At 44.6% G+C, this 15,932-nt stretch overlaps 1 protein-coding gene across 6 annotated transcripts in view; it reads left to right on the top strand.

Annotated features, from left to right (window-relative positions):
* PIEZO2 (piezo type mechanosensitive ion channel component 2) overlaps positions 1–15,932 on the top strand; it is a 537,727-nt gene that overhangs the window by 405,317 nt on the left and 116,478 nt on the right. For all 6 annotated transcript variants that reach the window (XM_019490413.2, XM_019490411.2, XM_059724250.1 and 3 more), the window contains 4 exons: positions 475–635; positions 1,435–1,611; positions 1,800–1,925; positions 6,940–7,140. In XM_019490413.2, the coding sequence (XP_019345958.2) occupies positions 475–635; positions 1,435–1,611; positions 1,800–1,925; positions 6,940–7,140 (665 nt within the window). The remainder of the gene's footprint in view (positions 1–474; positions 636–1,434; positions 1,612–1,799; positions 1,926–6,939; positions 7,141–15,932) is intronic.

The following is a 15,932-nucleotide window of genomic DNA, read 5'->3' as shown; positions in this document are numbered from 1 at the left end:
GGGGGGGGGGTTGGTGCCAGGCTGGGCCAATGTGGTCCTCTCCCCACCTCTCAAAGGCAGGCGGGGCTGGGGGGGTGAGGCTGAGCTCATGCCACCCTGGTGAACCAGACTGGGAAGTGAAAAGCCCCATGAGCCAGGATGCAGGTGAGAAAATGGTGGGGGCATTTCCCCTTCTGTGCTGGGCAGACCCACGCTAGGGGGGCCAGTACCTGGCTGGCCCAGTGAGTTTGCCCCTCAGCCCCTGCCTGTCGCAGTGAGAGAGAACATCTGTACTTAGCCATTGGGTTGGATCTGAGCTTCATTTGTCTTAATCTTTCCTCAGAAGTCAAAGTTGATTTTATTCTTTTTAATACCTCCAATTTTGGGGCCACAAGGTAAAAATCCTGTCCTTTTATTATCTACTAAAGAGAAATGTAGTCTTTTTTATAAGGGCAAGGGTAGTTCTCAGTGATTCCATTTGGTTTGTCTTTTCAGATTTGAAAAACAAGTGGCATCTGGTGATTGACCGCCTCACAGTGCTCTTCTTGAAATTCCTGGAATATTTTCATAAGATGCAAGTTTTTGTATGGTGGCTTTTAGAACTTCACATTATCAAAATCGTTTCTTCTTACATCCTTTGGGTCACTGTGAAAGAGGCAAGTAAATGTGTTGTCAAAATCTTCTTCTCTTGGGACCTGTTGGCTGTGAAATGCCATATCCAAACTTTGGATCAGATCTTGTCCCAACCTTTCACTAAACAACAAACCTCACTTGGGTTGGGAACTCTGGCTGGACTTTTTAGCTGCTGATACTTTGTTGGCAGTAAAAATCCTTGTTACCCAACAGTCCTCCAGAGCTCTCCCCCCAAATTAGGTATTAGTTTGTAGGGGGTTTTGGTTAACTGTTGAGAACCACCGTCATAATCCCTCTGCTTTTCTCCCTTCAGTCAGCAGTACCTTTACAAATGAGTTAGAGAGACCAGAGCAGAATCGTCAGAGGACTGTGTGATATGGTGTAGACAGTAACATAATTAGTGTGAGTTCCTTTCCCCACAAAGCAGTCTTCTTGCTTTTCCTTCCACATGTGTTCCTTGTTACTTAAAAACAGCAGAGCCAGGGGTTGTCCCTTTGCATTTCAAACAGTATTTGGAGTGAGTATATTATGTTTAGGTTAAGGGAAATAATAAAAGTTAGACTTGTTTCCAAGCTAATTGGCTATTTAGTTTCCCTTCAGTCAGCTGTTGCTATGTCTAAGTTGTATTGCATTTCTATCATTACCCTCCAAGCTGATGCAAATATTTATTTCTTTTCTTAGAATTTATTTGTGGTCCTTTCTTTTAAAGGATTTTTTGCTTTATGCCATCTATAAAGTGTTCTCAGTATTAAGTGGCAAAAAGTCTTCTGGTCTTCTGGCTGCTCTTAGTAACTTCTTTTTCTTCCATCTTTTTATCACCAGGTGTCTTTGCTTAACTTTGTATTTGTGATTGCCTGGGCTCTTGCTTTGCCATATGCTCAGCTTCGCTCATTGGCATCAAGTATCTGCACTGTTTGGACATGCGTGATTATCATCTGCAAAATGTTATACCAGCTCACATCTATTAATCCTGCCACCTTTTCCAGTAATTGCACAAGGGTGAGTAGTTGTGCTTACAAGAAAAGGTTTAATTGCTAAGGAAGCACTTCATAGGTTTCCTTTTTCTCTGTCCTTTCATTGCAGAGTGTTCAACTGACATGTTTCTGCTGAGCTGTTGTGGTTCCTGCCCTCAGTGGCCATGGAGAAAACAGAACTAAAAAAATAAAATCTTTTTTTTTTCATTTTAGCCTTGGGAAAATGAAACTAATGCAAAAAAAGAAGAGCTAAAATCATCAGTCCTCTACAGTGGGCCTGTCGATCCAGCAGAATGGGTTGGATTAAGAAAGTCCGATACCCTGCTTGTATACTTGAGGGTAACCACTTTGTGATTTATTGTCTCTTACTGTTGATTGAACTGTCAGAAAATGTCATTCCACTGACTGTAATCTACAGGGTAGGGAGAAGGATGGTTGTGAACAGTAGAGGGCAAATGTGCTATCATGGAGAATCTTTGCAGGGCTAAACTGGAAGAATCCATACATGATTTGAGATAAGCTGAATGTAGAATCATCACTTTCTTGCTCTGCTACAGATTAAACGGATGAAAAGAAATTTGATATGCAAGATTTTTGAGAAGTAAAATATACATATATTTAGTTATAGAAGGTTTATGATAAATGGCTCTAAATGGTAGTACATTTCACAGGCAGGGTTTTTGTTGTTGTTGTTATTTTGTTTTTTAAAAAGAACATTTTAGCCCTTAGCAAAAGCATGAAAATGGTAAATACATTAGAAAATAATCCTTGCTTTGGATATCAGTAATCCAGTGCTGGCATTTTAGCTTTTTGCTTGATGCAGATAATGTGTATTTTGTTACTCCTATGGGGATTAAACATTTATTTAATGTATGATTCCCATCAGATTAAAAAGTCTCTTAAATCCTTCACTTTGACTTACAGTAGTTCACTTTTCTTAGGGAATGGGTGAAAAAAATATAATTGAGTCAGAGCAAGCAGATTTTGACCAAAGTGTAGGTTTAAACATCACATTCTCCACAAGAGATTGTTTATATGGGTTCCATTTCTGGTGCAAGTGCTCTCTGCATGGACAGATGAGAATAGAGATCCAAATGCATCCAACAGTGGCTGTTGGTTGTTTTTCTACCCCTTATGCTATCAAGCCATGCAAACCCAAAACATAACACAAGCAAAGCAACCAACTCCCATTAATTTTTTCTCACTACCCTGCCTGAGAAAGGGAGCATGCTTGCAGGGCTGGTTAGGTGGTTTCAGTTCTAGTAGGTTTACCTTTGTAAAAAGTGAATAGTTTAGAAGTAGCCTTGTATTGTCATAGCTAGGTTTTTGACAGATTTAGTCATAGTTTGGAGATTTGTTTGGGTTTTTTTTTCTCTAACACAGAATAATTTAGTCCTATGCTAATCCAAAAAGCTTTTTCAGTAAATAGGTCTGTCATGGCCCTGGACGACAGTATCGTTTTCCTTTGGCTGAGTAACACCTTAAAGGGCAAGTGTTCCTCACAAGAAAGGTTGAGAGAAGTCTAAATAGAAGTTTTAAAATTATTCCTCTTTAACAAATCAATGAGAATCTTTGGGGAAAGTTGAGACTGTCGAAATCTTTGGGCGTTTACAGACGTGCTCTGGGAATGGTGGGGTAGTGCTTGAATTAGAGCGGCTCCGAGAGCCACTCCAATTAGAGCGCCCAGAGCATCATATGTATCAGCGTCCCTGCACTGAAAAATGGTGGCAGGGGTGCTTTAACCATAGCTCATCGAACCAGCTTTAGTTTAAGTGCCCCCACCACCATTTTTCAGTGCAAGGACGCTGATACACATGACACTGGAGTCTGCTGGAGCGCTGTAATTACCACACTGTAGGAGACTTGATTAATCAAGTCTGCTCTGACACATTGTAATTAGAGCGCATCAAAGCAGACTCTCTGCACATTTATGGGTGCCCTTTGGTGCCTGAGTTTTTAATGCTGGCATCACCAACATCCCCTGTATTTATCCCTCATACTTTTTAATCACTGCAAGTTACTTTGATGCTTAAGACAACAGTTACTAGCTCATGGTCAATAGCAGCCTATATGGCATCAAGAATTTGACCGTTCCACTCCTAGCTGAGTCTCCTTTTTAGGCTTTTTCAGAGCTACTAGTGGGATACCAAAGACTGCCTTGGCAAAGTTAGGCATTGTTCTCTGATAGAGAAGCCTTTCAGTCTAAGAAGAAATTTCACTCTCCTGGTATGTACCTCCATGGTGTCATTCCACATACCATTATTTATTTATTTATTCATTAGATTTACATGCTGCACTTCCCAACAAGGGCTCTGAGTTGCTTACAGTAAGAGGGGGGAAAAAAACTTATAAATCAAGAGAATGTAAAAGAAAGCAAATCAAGAGAATAAAATAATATATAAAAGCAAGCAGGAAATTAAAATTAAATATTTTCCCCCATCACCCATCTTTTCCCCAGCTTTCCCTCACCACCACCAGTATCACATCTTAGCCTTGCTTTCTAAACACCTGCCCAGACAGGAAAGTCTTGTAGTGCTTTTGGGAGATGTTCAGGCTTGGACTCTGGCAGGCCTCAAGGTGGGGAGGCAGCCCCAGAACTAAAAGGCAACTGCTAAGAACAACCTAAAATGCATTTTCACCAAGCAAATTTGATGCATTGAAGGTCTTGAAGGAGGTTGGCCAAAGCTTCCAGCCCTACTGGCTCCCTTGGTCTCTTCAGCACTCTAAACATTTTTCCCCATCTTCTTTAAAGGCTAGATAGTTTTCTCTGCTGCTCCAGAGCAACAATAACTTCAGCACATTATGCAGCCTTTTGATAGAGACTTTTTTACCTCAGTGAATTCACCAGTTTATATTTCAGCATAAGTATATACCAGCTCATATATAATTTTCATTATTGAATAAAGCTATGACACCACCTTTTTTTTCTCCAACAAAAGAATTTATTCATTCCAAGAATTCCAGATCCACCATCTTATACAGAGAGGTGATTTGTCTACAGTACAGTTATATTCTGCATAACCTAACAATATCTGCATTTCATCTTTCAGATCTTCAAAATACACTGCCAGTATGTCACAAAACCCTGAATAGAGTGTTAGCAAGTTTCAATTCCACTTATGGTGTTACCACAAAGGCCTGTTTGGAATGAAGCACAAAAAGAAAAGCAAGACATTCTGCTCTAGAAAGGGACAAAGTCCAAGTTCTCAGGGAAATACCTTCCTAATTCCACAAATTTATGGCCTATTTTATGTACATTGAAAAATATACATAAAATGGGCCATAAGTGCCTTTGGTTCCCTGGGCATTAAAGAAGCCCTTGTCATTCTGAAACTCCAGCATAACCAAAACAATACTAGTGAATGAAATGGAAGAGCCTATTACTCTTTCCTCCTATCACTCTAACTCTCTTGCCCCACATGATTTGCCAAAATGATAGGGTCATTCTTTACCCAGACCTAACCTCATTATATCGTGGAAGGTGGAAGCAGTCTGGCATTAATAGGCTTTAAAAGAATTTGTTCCATGGGTGTACAAAATATTTTTGCTCAAAGCAGGAAACAAACTGCTAGAAATACATATACTACAAAAAGGAAGGATTTTTCCGTGTTGTCATCTCAGCACAATTTATCCTCAGCAAGGGACTTTGATCCCAATATGCTAGAATATTTGCTATCTTTGAAAAACCTTTGAGCTGTCAAGAAAGCTCAGTGTGTGTTCATCTGGCAGGTGTTTCATCCACCAGTTCCACTCATCCTTTAGTTTTTAAAAAGACTTAGATTTTTTTTTACTTGAAACCAGAATCTCCTCTGTCCTGGGATCCTGATGGACCCTCCCTTCAAAACATTATCTTCATGTTCACAACTCCATTCATCTATGAAGAAAATATTTCATGCAGCAGTAACTTCAGAGCAAAGAATTTATGAATCACAGGCTCTTACCTCTGGACCACCATTTATAGTTTTTAATGAGAACAAAGTAATGTTTAAACCATATCCTACATTTCTTCCAAATGTGGGCTCAGTTTTTCATTTAAATGCACTTATACATTTACCTAATTTTTCCAAAGCCTCATTCATCCAAGGGTGAAACAGCCTGAATATATCCTTCAGGCTCTAACTCTGTACTTGAATAGAATGAGACCATTCAGAATATCCCTTGGAGCTCTGCACTGCTGAAGATCAAATGGCTTAAGCCCAGAGAACTTGTAAATGAGTGTTGGTTTATATTAAAATAGTAGATGAGATAGCTAATTTAGAACTCCTTCAGGCATACTAGGACCTAGTGACCTCCTTCATTCATACATATTAGTTTATTGTTCAAGCATCATTCATACACCTCATTAGGTAGGACTGAGATACAGCTGCTGTTTGCTTAGATGTATTATACCCTCATCCTTTATTCATGTATTGTCTGAGTCACCAGAAATGGAAGACATATAAACAAGGACTTGAAAAGCAAGGTCTTACCTGCTGTTCTTACCTACAAAGAAACAGGGTATTCTGTTTTTCCCATGTATAACACCATAGGCAAAATGCCAAACCTCTGGAAGTAGGACTATGAGAACAACACACTTAGTCACAATATACCAGAAATCTGTAGTTCTTACAGATATTTATCAAACATTTCCATTATTCTCCTTGTGCAAATACATTAGCGACATTGCAGATTTTCAAGGGAAAACGTCTCAGAACGTCTCACGTATTCAGTGAGAAATACTTTATACCATCTGGCCATGAGGATAAATAAAGTTTCTTTGTAGTCATAGAAGCAAACAAAAAAAACCCTCTGAAGCACTTTACTGTACAAATGAATTCCCCATTTAAAATAAACTCTTTAAAATTAACAATAGATTGTTTAATCACTACATTGAGCTCAGTGCTATGGAAGATACAGAATAGAGGAACTATACAGTCTGAAATAGGGAAAGTGATAACTTATTTTACTTTCCCACTCCTCCACAGGATAGGTCCCCTAGCTTTTTAAACAAAATTAGTATTTTTAAGCATTTTTAGGTGCAAATATTTGCTAAATTACAGTACATTGGGGTGTTCTTAGTCTGTTTTAATTTCAGCTGTAATTTAAATAACAGTACATTTTTGTATCATAGGAGTCTGAAATGATGATAACCATTTAAAGATCTGGTGAAGTAAGCTCTCTGCTTACGAAAGTTTATGCTATACATCTCTGATTTAGTCTCTAAAGATGCAAATCTACCCTACCTTCTGCCTGACTTCAGACTAATATGGCTAATAATTTGTGCTTAAAATAAAAATAATAATAAAAAAGCCTTTCTAGACCTTTATGTTTTTTTTATTCTTCCTTAATCTTCTTTTCATTGCTTCTTTTGTAGAATAATTTACTGATGCTGGCTATTCTAGCCTTTGAAGTTACAATTTACCGGCATCAGGAGTACTACAGATGTCGAAATAATCTTACTGCACCTGTGACTAGAACCATTTTCCATGATATTACAAGAGTGCATTTGGATGATGGAATTTTAAACTGTGCCAAGTATTTTATAAATTACTTCTTCTACAAGTTTGGTTTGGAGGTAAATAATATATTCATTCTGCTAAGACAGTAATCTGTTATTTTATTAGTTTTTTTCTTGGAGACCAATTTAGGAAGCTATGACAACTGAATGCTTCTCCATCCCTCACTTATACCAGGCCCTGGCAGTCTCCATTCTCTGACCACATCAGCTTTTTCTATCATTTTCCTTTTTTTCTGCCTTGCTGTGTTTTATATGTTTCTATTTTACTCCTTGTTTTTCATTGTTCTGTTCTGATTTTAACTCATTGGGAGCTCTGCACTATTCAGGGAGGGATTGGCAAAGCGAATAGCAACAGATGTTATGCATATAATTGAGCTGAGAGAAGAATCTGGGGCTGGCAGGCTGTTGGCTATGATGAAGTACTTGTTAGCTACTCTTGCAATCAATGGCACTCAGGACTGCAGAAGTTGGGATGGAAGGCAGGTGGCTTTGAAAGCACCACATTACAGGAAACCCTCGCTATTCATGGGTACAGCATTCGCAGGTTCAAATATTCACGAATGCCGAACCCGCATTTTAAATACACATTATACACTTACAGGAGCTCCTTGGGAGCTCCGCGCTTGCTGCTGCCGGGCTTCTGCCATCACCGCTGGAGCTGTACCCCCTTCCCCCCGGCTGCTGGGGGCACTGCGTTCATGAATGCAGTGCCTTATTTGTGGATTTTGCCATTCGTGGAGAATACGAGAACATATCCCCCACGAATGGTGAGGGTCACCTGTATTGTTCTTATTGTTGGTGTTATTGTTACTGTTAGGCCCCACCTACACATTACATTTAATCACATCTTAAATTGTCACCCGGCCACACCTTCAGTCAATTATTGGTGTGATAAAAAATGGAATAAGCCACAAAGTTATTCCTCAAACTATGTGGAATAACTTTGTAGCCCTTTACTATCACGCCAGTAATTGAACATGTGGCCAGGGGCCCCTGTGGCTGAACTGGCACCCATTAAAGGGATGCATGGGCATTGGGCCATACCTCTGTCCCAGGGCCCTGGCCTTACACTGTCAACAACCTACAGTCCCACCCACCTGTCCCACTCCCAGATGCCACTTCCCACCTGCTTGCAGCCCCATCCATCCACCTAGCTGAGTGCACCCTGCCTGTGCAGGTCCTGGGCTGGTCTCCATGGAGACCCTGCCTGCCCACTCCATCCAGCACCCCCAACAGTGGGTGTGGGGTGGACAAACCAGGGTACCAAGGCAGTGGGGCTGGGTTCAGTGGTGGGGGGTGGAGACTGGCAGTGGCCACAGGAAGGAACCACTACTTTGGGGGCTGCCAGGAAGCAAGTCCAGCCACCACACTGCCTCAACGCCACTGCACATCCAAGGACAGTGGGACTCATGTTGCCCCACATGTCTAGGCTGAGCAGGGCCAAGGGACCATATTTTGCCTACCCCTGAGTTAACACATGCTAAGTGTAGTATGTAACAACTCCTAAAAATAATTAAGCAGCAAAGCCACCTCAGAGCAATTTTTCTGGTTTGCCTATAGCCACTATATTGTCTAAACAGCTTCCGAACACACTGTCTCTGGGCGCTTGTACACGTGACAAAATTTACCCTTTCTTGTATTTCAGCAGTTACAGTTTGCACTTGTGGGTTTTCCTGACATTTTAAAAGTCTTCTTGGCATTCTAAAGTAGAACTCATCCTGCTGTAGTTTAGTGTGGGTCACCATGAATTAAAATGTGTCCATGGATTCATCATGTGCAAACAGAAATGCACTCAAAGATGTATAATGTACCCCTTTGTCCACCAGATAACACTGCAACTTTTGTGTAGTTCACCCCTTTGTCCATCAGATGTCACTTTGAATTGCAGATAGGAGGTGAAGAGGTTAGTTGCTGTGTTTCAATAATTGGGTGTAATGCATTTCTTTGGGCGCCAGGTGTTGTATGCCAGATGCTGTGGTCCAGCCAGCCTGATATAAATCAATGTTTGTTCTCCTGTACAGACACCCCCACCCCACCACTCACTCCCCTGGCCATGCTCTGGCCAGAGTGACAATGGCATCGATGGCTGCCCACATTAAAAGAATAAAAAGTTTTTTACATAATTAACCTTTACTGATTTATTAAGCATAACTTCATAACAAATCAACTGTTACAGAATTTTCAAGGTAAATATTAGCAAAAAGTAGTACTCATCAACTTTTTGAACCTCAGGCAAAATGCAACAAATTTCATTACAAGGCCTTTTTCACAAGCATACAATAACCATAGGCATTGCTCAAGCTTCAGTCAACAAACAGGCAATGACCGCTAATTAGCAATACTTAGCTACTATCATTGCATGTAAGTAACACTGTTTTTTTACGTTTCTGAGTTATACTGCCTTTCTCTCTCCCTTTCTCATGAATACCTCCTGCTGCATTGCCTGGCCACCACTCAGCCACAGATTCAATGTGCATGTCTTGCTATGTCCCACAACCACACTGCGCAGGTACAGATGACGCTGACAGTCTTATCTGTCTGGGCATCTTAGATGTCTGGGCATCATTCTCAGGCTTTCTACGTGGTCTGCATTTTTTGACAGCAGCAACATACCTAGTGGAGCTGAAAACCAAGGAAGGAATAAATGTGGGGGATTATTGTGTGCTCTGAGAATCAGGTGAGCAAATAAGAAGTGTTCTGCAAAACCCACCAAGAAGGGCTTGTGTGCCTGCCTGGCTTTCCAAGTCGTTGGACTGCAGGCCCTGAAGGGCTGCAAACAAGTCACTTGCATAGCCTCTGTGCTTTGCGTTGACCTTCACCTTTGTGCACAACAATCCAATTCCCCCCAGCTGTCACTTAGTTGTCAACTAAATTAACACCCCCCGCCGCCCCCACATCTTATGCCAGTTAACTGCAGTCCTCCAACCCACCCCCCCCACATCATGGGCCAGCCTAATGTCAGTTCAGATGTCAGTTCCCCATGGATTTACATACCGGTTGTGGAGGACAATGTCCCTGGTCTCTCCTCTTTGGTGAACTCACCAAGGTCCAGTTCTAGTGAACTGCCATTGTCTTCCTCGCTTGAGGCAGCAAGACTCTCAGTAGAACCCATGGTTGGCGAGCTCTCAGGAGTGGAGGATGGCCTGGATACCTCTATTCATCTCTTTGCTTGGTGTTCTAGTACTTCCATTAATGGTTGGAGGTACCAATAGTGCAGCACATTATGCATGGACATGACATTCTGATGAGCTCTTGCTACTCCATGTCAGAAAGCAGCACTCATATTCTTGGACTTCACCCTGTACTGGAATGCCATCTTGTGCCCCTGCTACACACATCTCCCACACCAGGCTCTTAGTTTCTTCATGGGACCAAGTGGTCCTAGTCTTACGCACCCTGGTAACCTCTCTCTCCCCCTGGCCTGCTGTCTTCTCTCCTCAGCCTCAGACATCTTGGATCAGTAAGGGGTACCCATACCCAGGCCCCTGTGCCCTCAATTTATAGAACCCTTGCTAAGCAGGTCAGGAAAAGTTCACTCCCTGACCCTCATTTTGGTGCAAAAGGTTTGTACAGCAGACAGACATGCTAGCACCATCCTGGCAACTTTGCTTCTTTTGTCCATACTTTTTTGCAAAAAGGGTGCCTAAAATCTGTGTAGGTAAAAAAATGAGCCATGTACTGATGGGTATGCCAAGGAGGACCACCCATAGGGTCTCTTTTTTGCCATGGCACAACAGAGGGCTAGCCACAAGTCGCCCATGTGTCAAGGCACTGGTCTCTGCTCACAGTCTCTGTACCTGGTGAGGCAGCAAGTCAAGATACGAATGAATGAATGTTAACTATATGGCATGTCCACCCAAGGGAGGACAAGGAGGAATGCCCCTAAACTGTTCTAGAGGATAGTTTTAGGTTGGATGTAAGGAAGAACTTATTTACTGTAAGGGTGACCAGAACCTGGAATACACTACCAAAGGTGGTTTTGCGATCCCCAACCTTGGAAGTCTTCAATAGAACACTAGACAAATGCCTTCCTGGGATCATTTGATCTCAGCTGTGTTCCTGCCCTGAGTAGGATGCTTTGAACGGGATTATTTTTTCAGGTCCCTTCCAGCCCTTACTTTCTATGAATCTACGTGATTCCTAACCCGCTATTCATCAAGCATGTCAGCTGAACACTGTGAAGTGGTCTCGCTCACACATTGTCCACCATGCATGATGGGACCATGCATGACAGCAACCAGCATGCAAACAAAGTTTGTGCTGGTTCTGTCAAGTACAAGCGCATCATGATTAGCAAGGGAACACTGACTTCTTCCCACCCACCCTTGTGCCCATTACTCCAACAGTGGCACAAAATTAAGAACTGCTTCTTGGCTTTGAGTGCTTTATTTTGCCCTTTGAACAATCATGCAGTTCTCCAATTCCAAGACTGCACTCATTGGGAGAATACTTTTCCCCATGTAAGCCACTGCTTTCCCCTTTTACTTTGACTGGGTAATACAGAGGCCAGACTTGAGGCTTCTGTCTGTGCCAATGCCAGGGATGGGGCAGGTGTGATCACAGTTGGTCATGGGGAGGGGCAGAAAGAAGGGTCAGGCAGGGGTCCCTGGCACCGGTGTCTGGGTCAATGGGTCAGGGGGTCTGGGGTAAAGGTTCTTATTCTCAGATCGACTCCCCACAATCCTGCACCGTTGCTGGATGATGACAGGCAATTATGCACAGGGGGCTCACAGGCACCAGTGAAAACTGCTACTGTTGCATGTAACAGTGAGCCCAGGGCTCTCTGTTACTTTAAGAGCAAAAGCATCCTAGCCAGGGAGCACTACAGACTAGGCAGAGCACTGCAGCTGCAGGTCACAGGAGCAACAGGCTAATGGAGCAATTAGTAGGCATATGTCTGCAGTTTGCTGACTGGATATAGGCAGGGCCCTGGGAGCTTATAAGCTCAAGGTTGGGGATAGCAGAGGAGGCTCTCCCTGGCTGCCACAGGAGAAGTAGCTCCTGCCCAGGACAGCCACCCAGGGATGCTGGACTAACTGTTGGCTGCCTGTAGGAACACTGAGGCTCGGGGAGCTCACAAAGAACCTATGCTGGAAGGTACACTAGGACAAGGGGTGAAAGAAGGTTTCACCACTTAAAGGGACAGAGGACTGCTTTCTCTGTTGTTTATGTTACAGCCCAGAGGCCTATGATTTATGTTATTGTTTTACCGTTGGTTTGGGATGAGGCTGCAAGGGGAGGTAAGGAGGCCTCATTAGTTTCCAGGGGGAACTTGCCTGTCTTGAGCCCTGCCAGGGGCAGGCACAGGGCTTGAGCCCTTATTGAGCTCAGAGAAGCACCAGAGAGGGTACAGGTACAGAGGGGGCAGGGGCCCTGCACCAGAGAGGGCACAGCCACACAGGGACAGGGGCCCAGCAGACAGGGTCAGGGGCCTGGTGACTAGAAGGGACAAATGAAGCTAGTGCTTCAAAGCTAAGTCTGATTCAGTGGGCCTAGGCTAGAAGGACTAGTGAGATTAAAGGGGCAGAGGCTAAAGTCCCAATAGAGGGAATGACATACTGGTAACACTGGTGAGGCATGGGAGATTAAAAGGGAGGATTTTGAGCCATGCAATTAGCCTTAAGGTGTTGAGTGCCCTGCTGGTGCAGTTGACTACAGAGGCCTAGCCAGGGGCCTGAAACCAGTGGGACTGAGGCCTAGCGAAGGTCTGTGGGCAGCCTCCCTATTTTATTTCCATCAAGGCATGGCAGGAAAGACAGGAGGATGCCCTATGCAGAGCTAGACATGGTCACGGAGCCACCAGGGGGCATCACAGCCATCCCTGGGACCCCAATATGTTACACTGGTGCATTGGCCAGGAAGTTGGCCATGCGAGAAAGTGAGAGAACCTGTGGGTCATTGGAGAACAGGCAGGATACAGAAGAACTTGCACAGCAGAGCAGTTGGGGAAGGCATCAAAAGCAAAATGGCTGCAGAGATGGAGCAGCTAGTACAGGCACTAATCAAGCAGCAGATTGCTGTGACTGAGCAGGCCTGAAAACAGGAGGAGTGGATCAGAGGGGTGGTCCAGTCACAGCTTCAGCAGGCTGGAATCCAGATGGCACCCAGCCACGATTTGCTGAAGCAAATAGTGCAGATGTTCCAGCATGTAAAAGAATAGATCCGCAAGCTTGAACAGCCAAGTGCAGAGGCCCAGCAAGTTTGGATAGTGGTGTGGCAGAGCCTGTCAGAACACTTATCTATCTAGGGGTTTGAGCTCCCAAGCAGCAGGAGGAAAGCAGTATTGGAAGCTGACCATGTAGCTATGCTGGCACATGAGCTGTTGCAGGTGCAACTCTTTGCGGACAACATGGGTGGACAGGCAGATCACCTGCAATAGGAACTGGTGCTAGAAAGCCAAGCTTGTGAGCAAGCTGTCAGAGGTCACCTCCCTGAGACAGCAGATGCTGACAAGATGTAAGGAAAGTAAGAGCAAGGAGTTGAAAGGCTTGTTTCAGTTGTTGAAAAGCAGCTGAGGCTCAGAGCAGGAAAGAAATAAAACAGCTAATAGCAGCAGAGGCAGGAAGAAGTCAATGGTAGAAAGCAAAGCTACAAGCCCTCCAAGACAGAGTGGACATTCTTGCCTCTCAGACTGAGGGAACAGACTCTGTCCCAAAGTATGAAAGCCCTGACAATTCAGGGAAAGGGAAAAAGTAGAAGGCCAAGGTAGAAGCCCTGAAAAAACAGATGCACAAAATAATCATCAGTATAACTGCAGCAGGAGGTGCAGGACTGGCAAGAGAAGTGCATACAGAGTGAGAAGCTCTTGTATATGTTGAAGGAAGACCTCACTAGTACCCAAGCCCTGGTGCAGGAACTGATGCCCACTGCATATTTATATCATTATGGACAGAGTGAGCAAACACCCTGGCCGGAAGAGCTTTCAAGAGGTAATCAGGACTTGGCTGAAGTCTGTGCACAGAGGAACAACTTGCAGGCAGAGAAAGCCAGCTGTGAGGAACAACTCGCATTGCTTCATCAAGCCAACACTGAGCTGACCAGCAAAAACCTGTAACTGAGCACAGAATTAGGCTGAGAGCAGATGAGGTGTGACATGGGACTCCATCAGTTCAAAGAAGTTGCAGAGGGACTGAGAGTCCTTGCAGCACAGCTGGGAGAGCTGGAGAGAGTTCAGATGAAGCCGGCCATATCTCTGCAACAGTAGAGTCAGATGCAAGAGGCAGGCAGAGAAACTGAGCCCCAGGTTGAGGGGTCAAAAAACAAAGACCCACATGAGAGCCTAGAAAGAGAGGTGCTCCCAGAGACCTGCATTTCTGGGGAAAGGTCGCAGAAGGCTCCTGAAGCCATGGCAAATGGAGGCAAAAAAGATGCAAAAACCCAACCTCAGGCACAGCCCCAACCCAAAGGGCAACAGAGAGGAGAGGGGGCAGTGGTGGTTTCCATGATAATGGCTGTTAGGGAGAAGACCGTCTCACCCCAGAGGGATGTAGCAGTATTGAGGCACCAGGAGGGGACCTCAGAGAAGGGTCAACAGATGCTGGAGGTGAAAGCTGGTCCTCCTGCCCAGGCCCAAACTGGAGCCAAGGCTGCTTTGGTGAATCAGGACTCAGGCCAGAAGAAAAACAGAGATCACCTGAGTGTGAGCTGCCCAGCCCCAAGAAGGCCAGGTAAGCCTCCTGGAATTACGTGGGGTGAGGGCTGCTTTAGTGGGGTTTGTGGGCAGTGGGCATGTGACCCTACTTTTACAGCGGGCCTGATGCCCTGTGGTGAGCACACTTCCCTAAGAAGGTGAAGGGAGACAATGCCTCCAGGAGGGAGGAGAGACTATTAAAGGGGAGAATACCCTGGGATACAGAGCCACCAGGGGAACAGGCATACCCAAGCAGAAAAATTTCTGTGCGCCAGAGGTCATTCTAGCTATGAGGGGAACTCAGCAGCCAGTACAAAAATCTTGGACATAGACTGCAAGAATGAGCCAAGAGCTGATCCAGCCTGAGGTGGGAGAAATGAAGCCTACCTCAGCTCGGAAAGTAGGAGATGACAGACTGAGATCAGGACAACTCTGAGCGGCAGGAGGGTGTTTTTGGATAACCTCCCTGAGTGGAATAATTGGTGAACTCTCAAAGACCACCCAAGAAGGAAAACAGGGAGAGTCACATTTGTGGACTTGTATATAAAGACTCTTGGAGGAGACCCAGTGGTCGAGCACTGGTTAAATGTAAAAATGAAGAAGCTGCCTAGGTAATAGCTGAGATCATCAGCTGTTGGGACCTCAGAGGAAGGACTGTGGACTGGGAAGGAACCCTGAATAGTCAAAGAGTCCTCAGGGACAGCAAGACTAAAGGCAGAGGGATCATGAGAGAGGTAGCCTGGAACCCGATGTTAGAAGGGAACATTGATAAGAGGTGGAGAGGCCTGTGCCTGCTGAGCTGGAATGAAGATTAGGGGGCACCAGGCTAAAGTTGGACACCCCACACCTTTTCCTGGCCTATTGGCCCAAGGTATAAAGGGGGAGGTGTGTAACAGTGAGCCTCCCAAAACCAACTTTGGTAGCTCTCTGTTTCTTTAAAAACAAAAGCAGCCTAGCCAGGGAGCACTGCAGACTAGGCAAGGCAGTGCAGTTGCAGGTCACCAGGGCAACAGGCACGTGGAGCAATTAGCAGGCACGTGTCAGCAGTTTTCTGACCAGGCCCTGGGAGCTCATAAACCCAAGGCTGGGGCTAGCGGAGGAGGCTCTCCCTGGCTGCCATAGCAGAAGTCACTTGGAAGAACTGGATGCCTTTAAGTCGGCAGGCCCGGATGAGCTCCATCCGAGGGTACTGAAGGCATTGGCTGACGTCATTGCACAG

The sequence above is a fragment of the Alligator mississippiensis genome, chromosome 3, assembly GCF_030867095.1.
Source record: "Alligator mississippiensis isolate rAllMis1 chromosome 3, rAllMis1, whole genome shotgun sequence".
In the NCBI taxonomy this organism is placed as follows: domain Eukaryota; kingdom Metazoa; phylum Chordata; order Crocodylia; family Alligatoridae; genus Alligator; species Alligator mississippiensis.
Note: the sequence above shows the minus strand (reverse complement) of the source record. Positions and strands in the feature narration are given on the sequence as shown.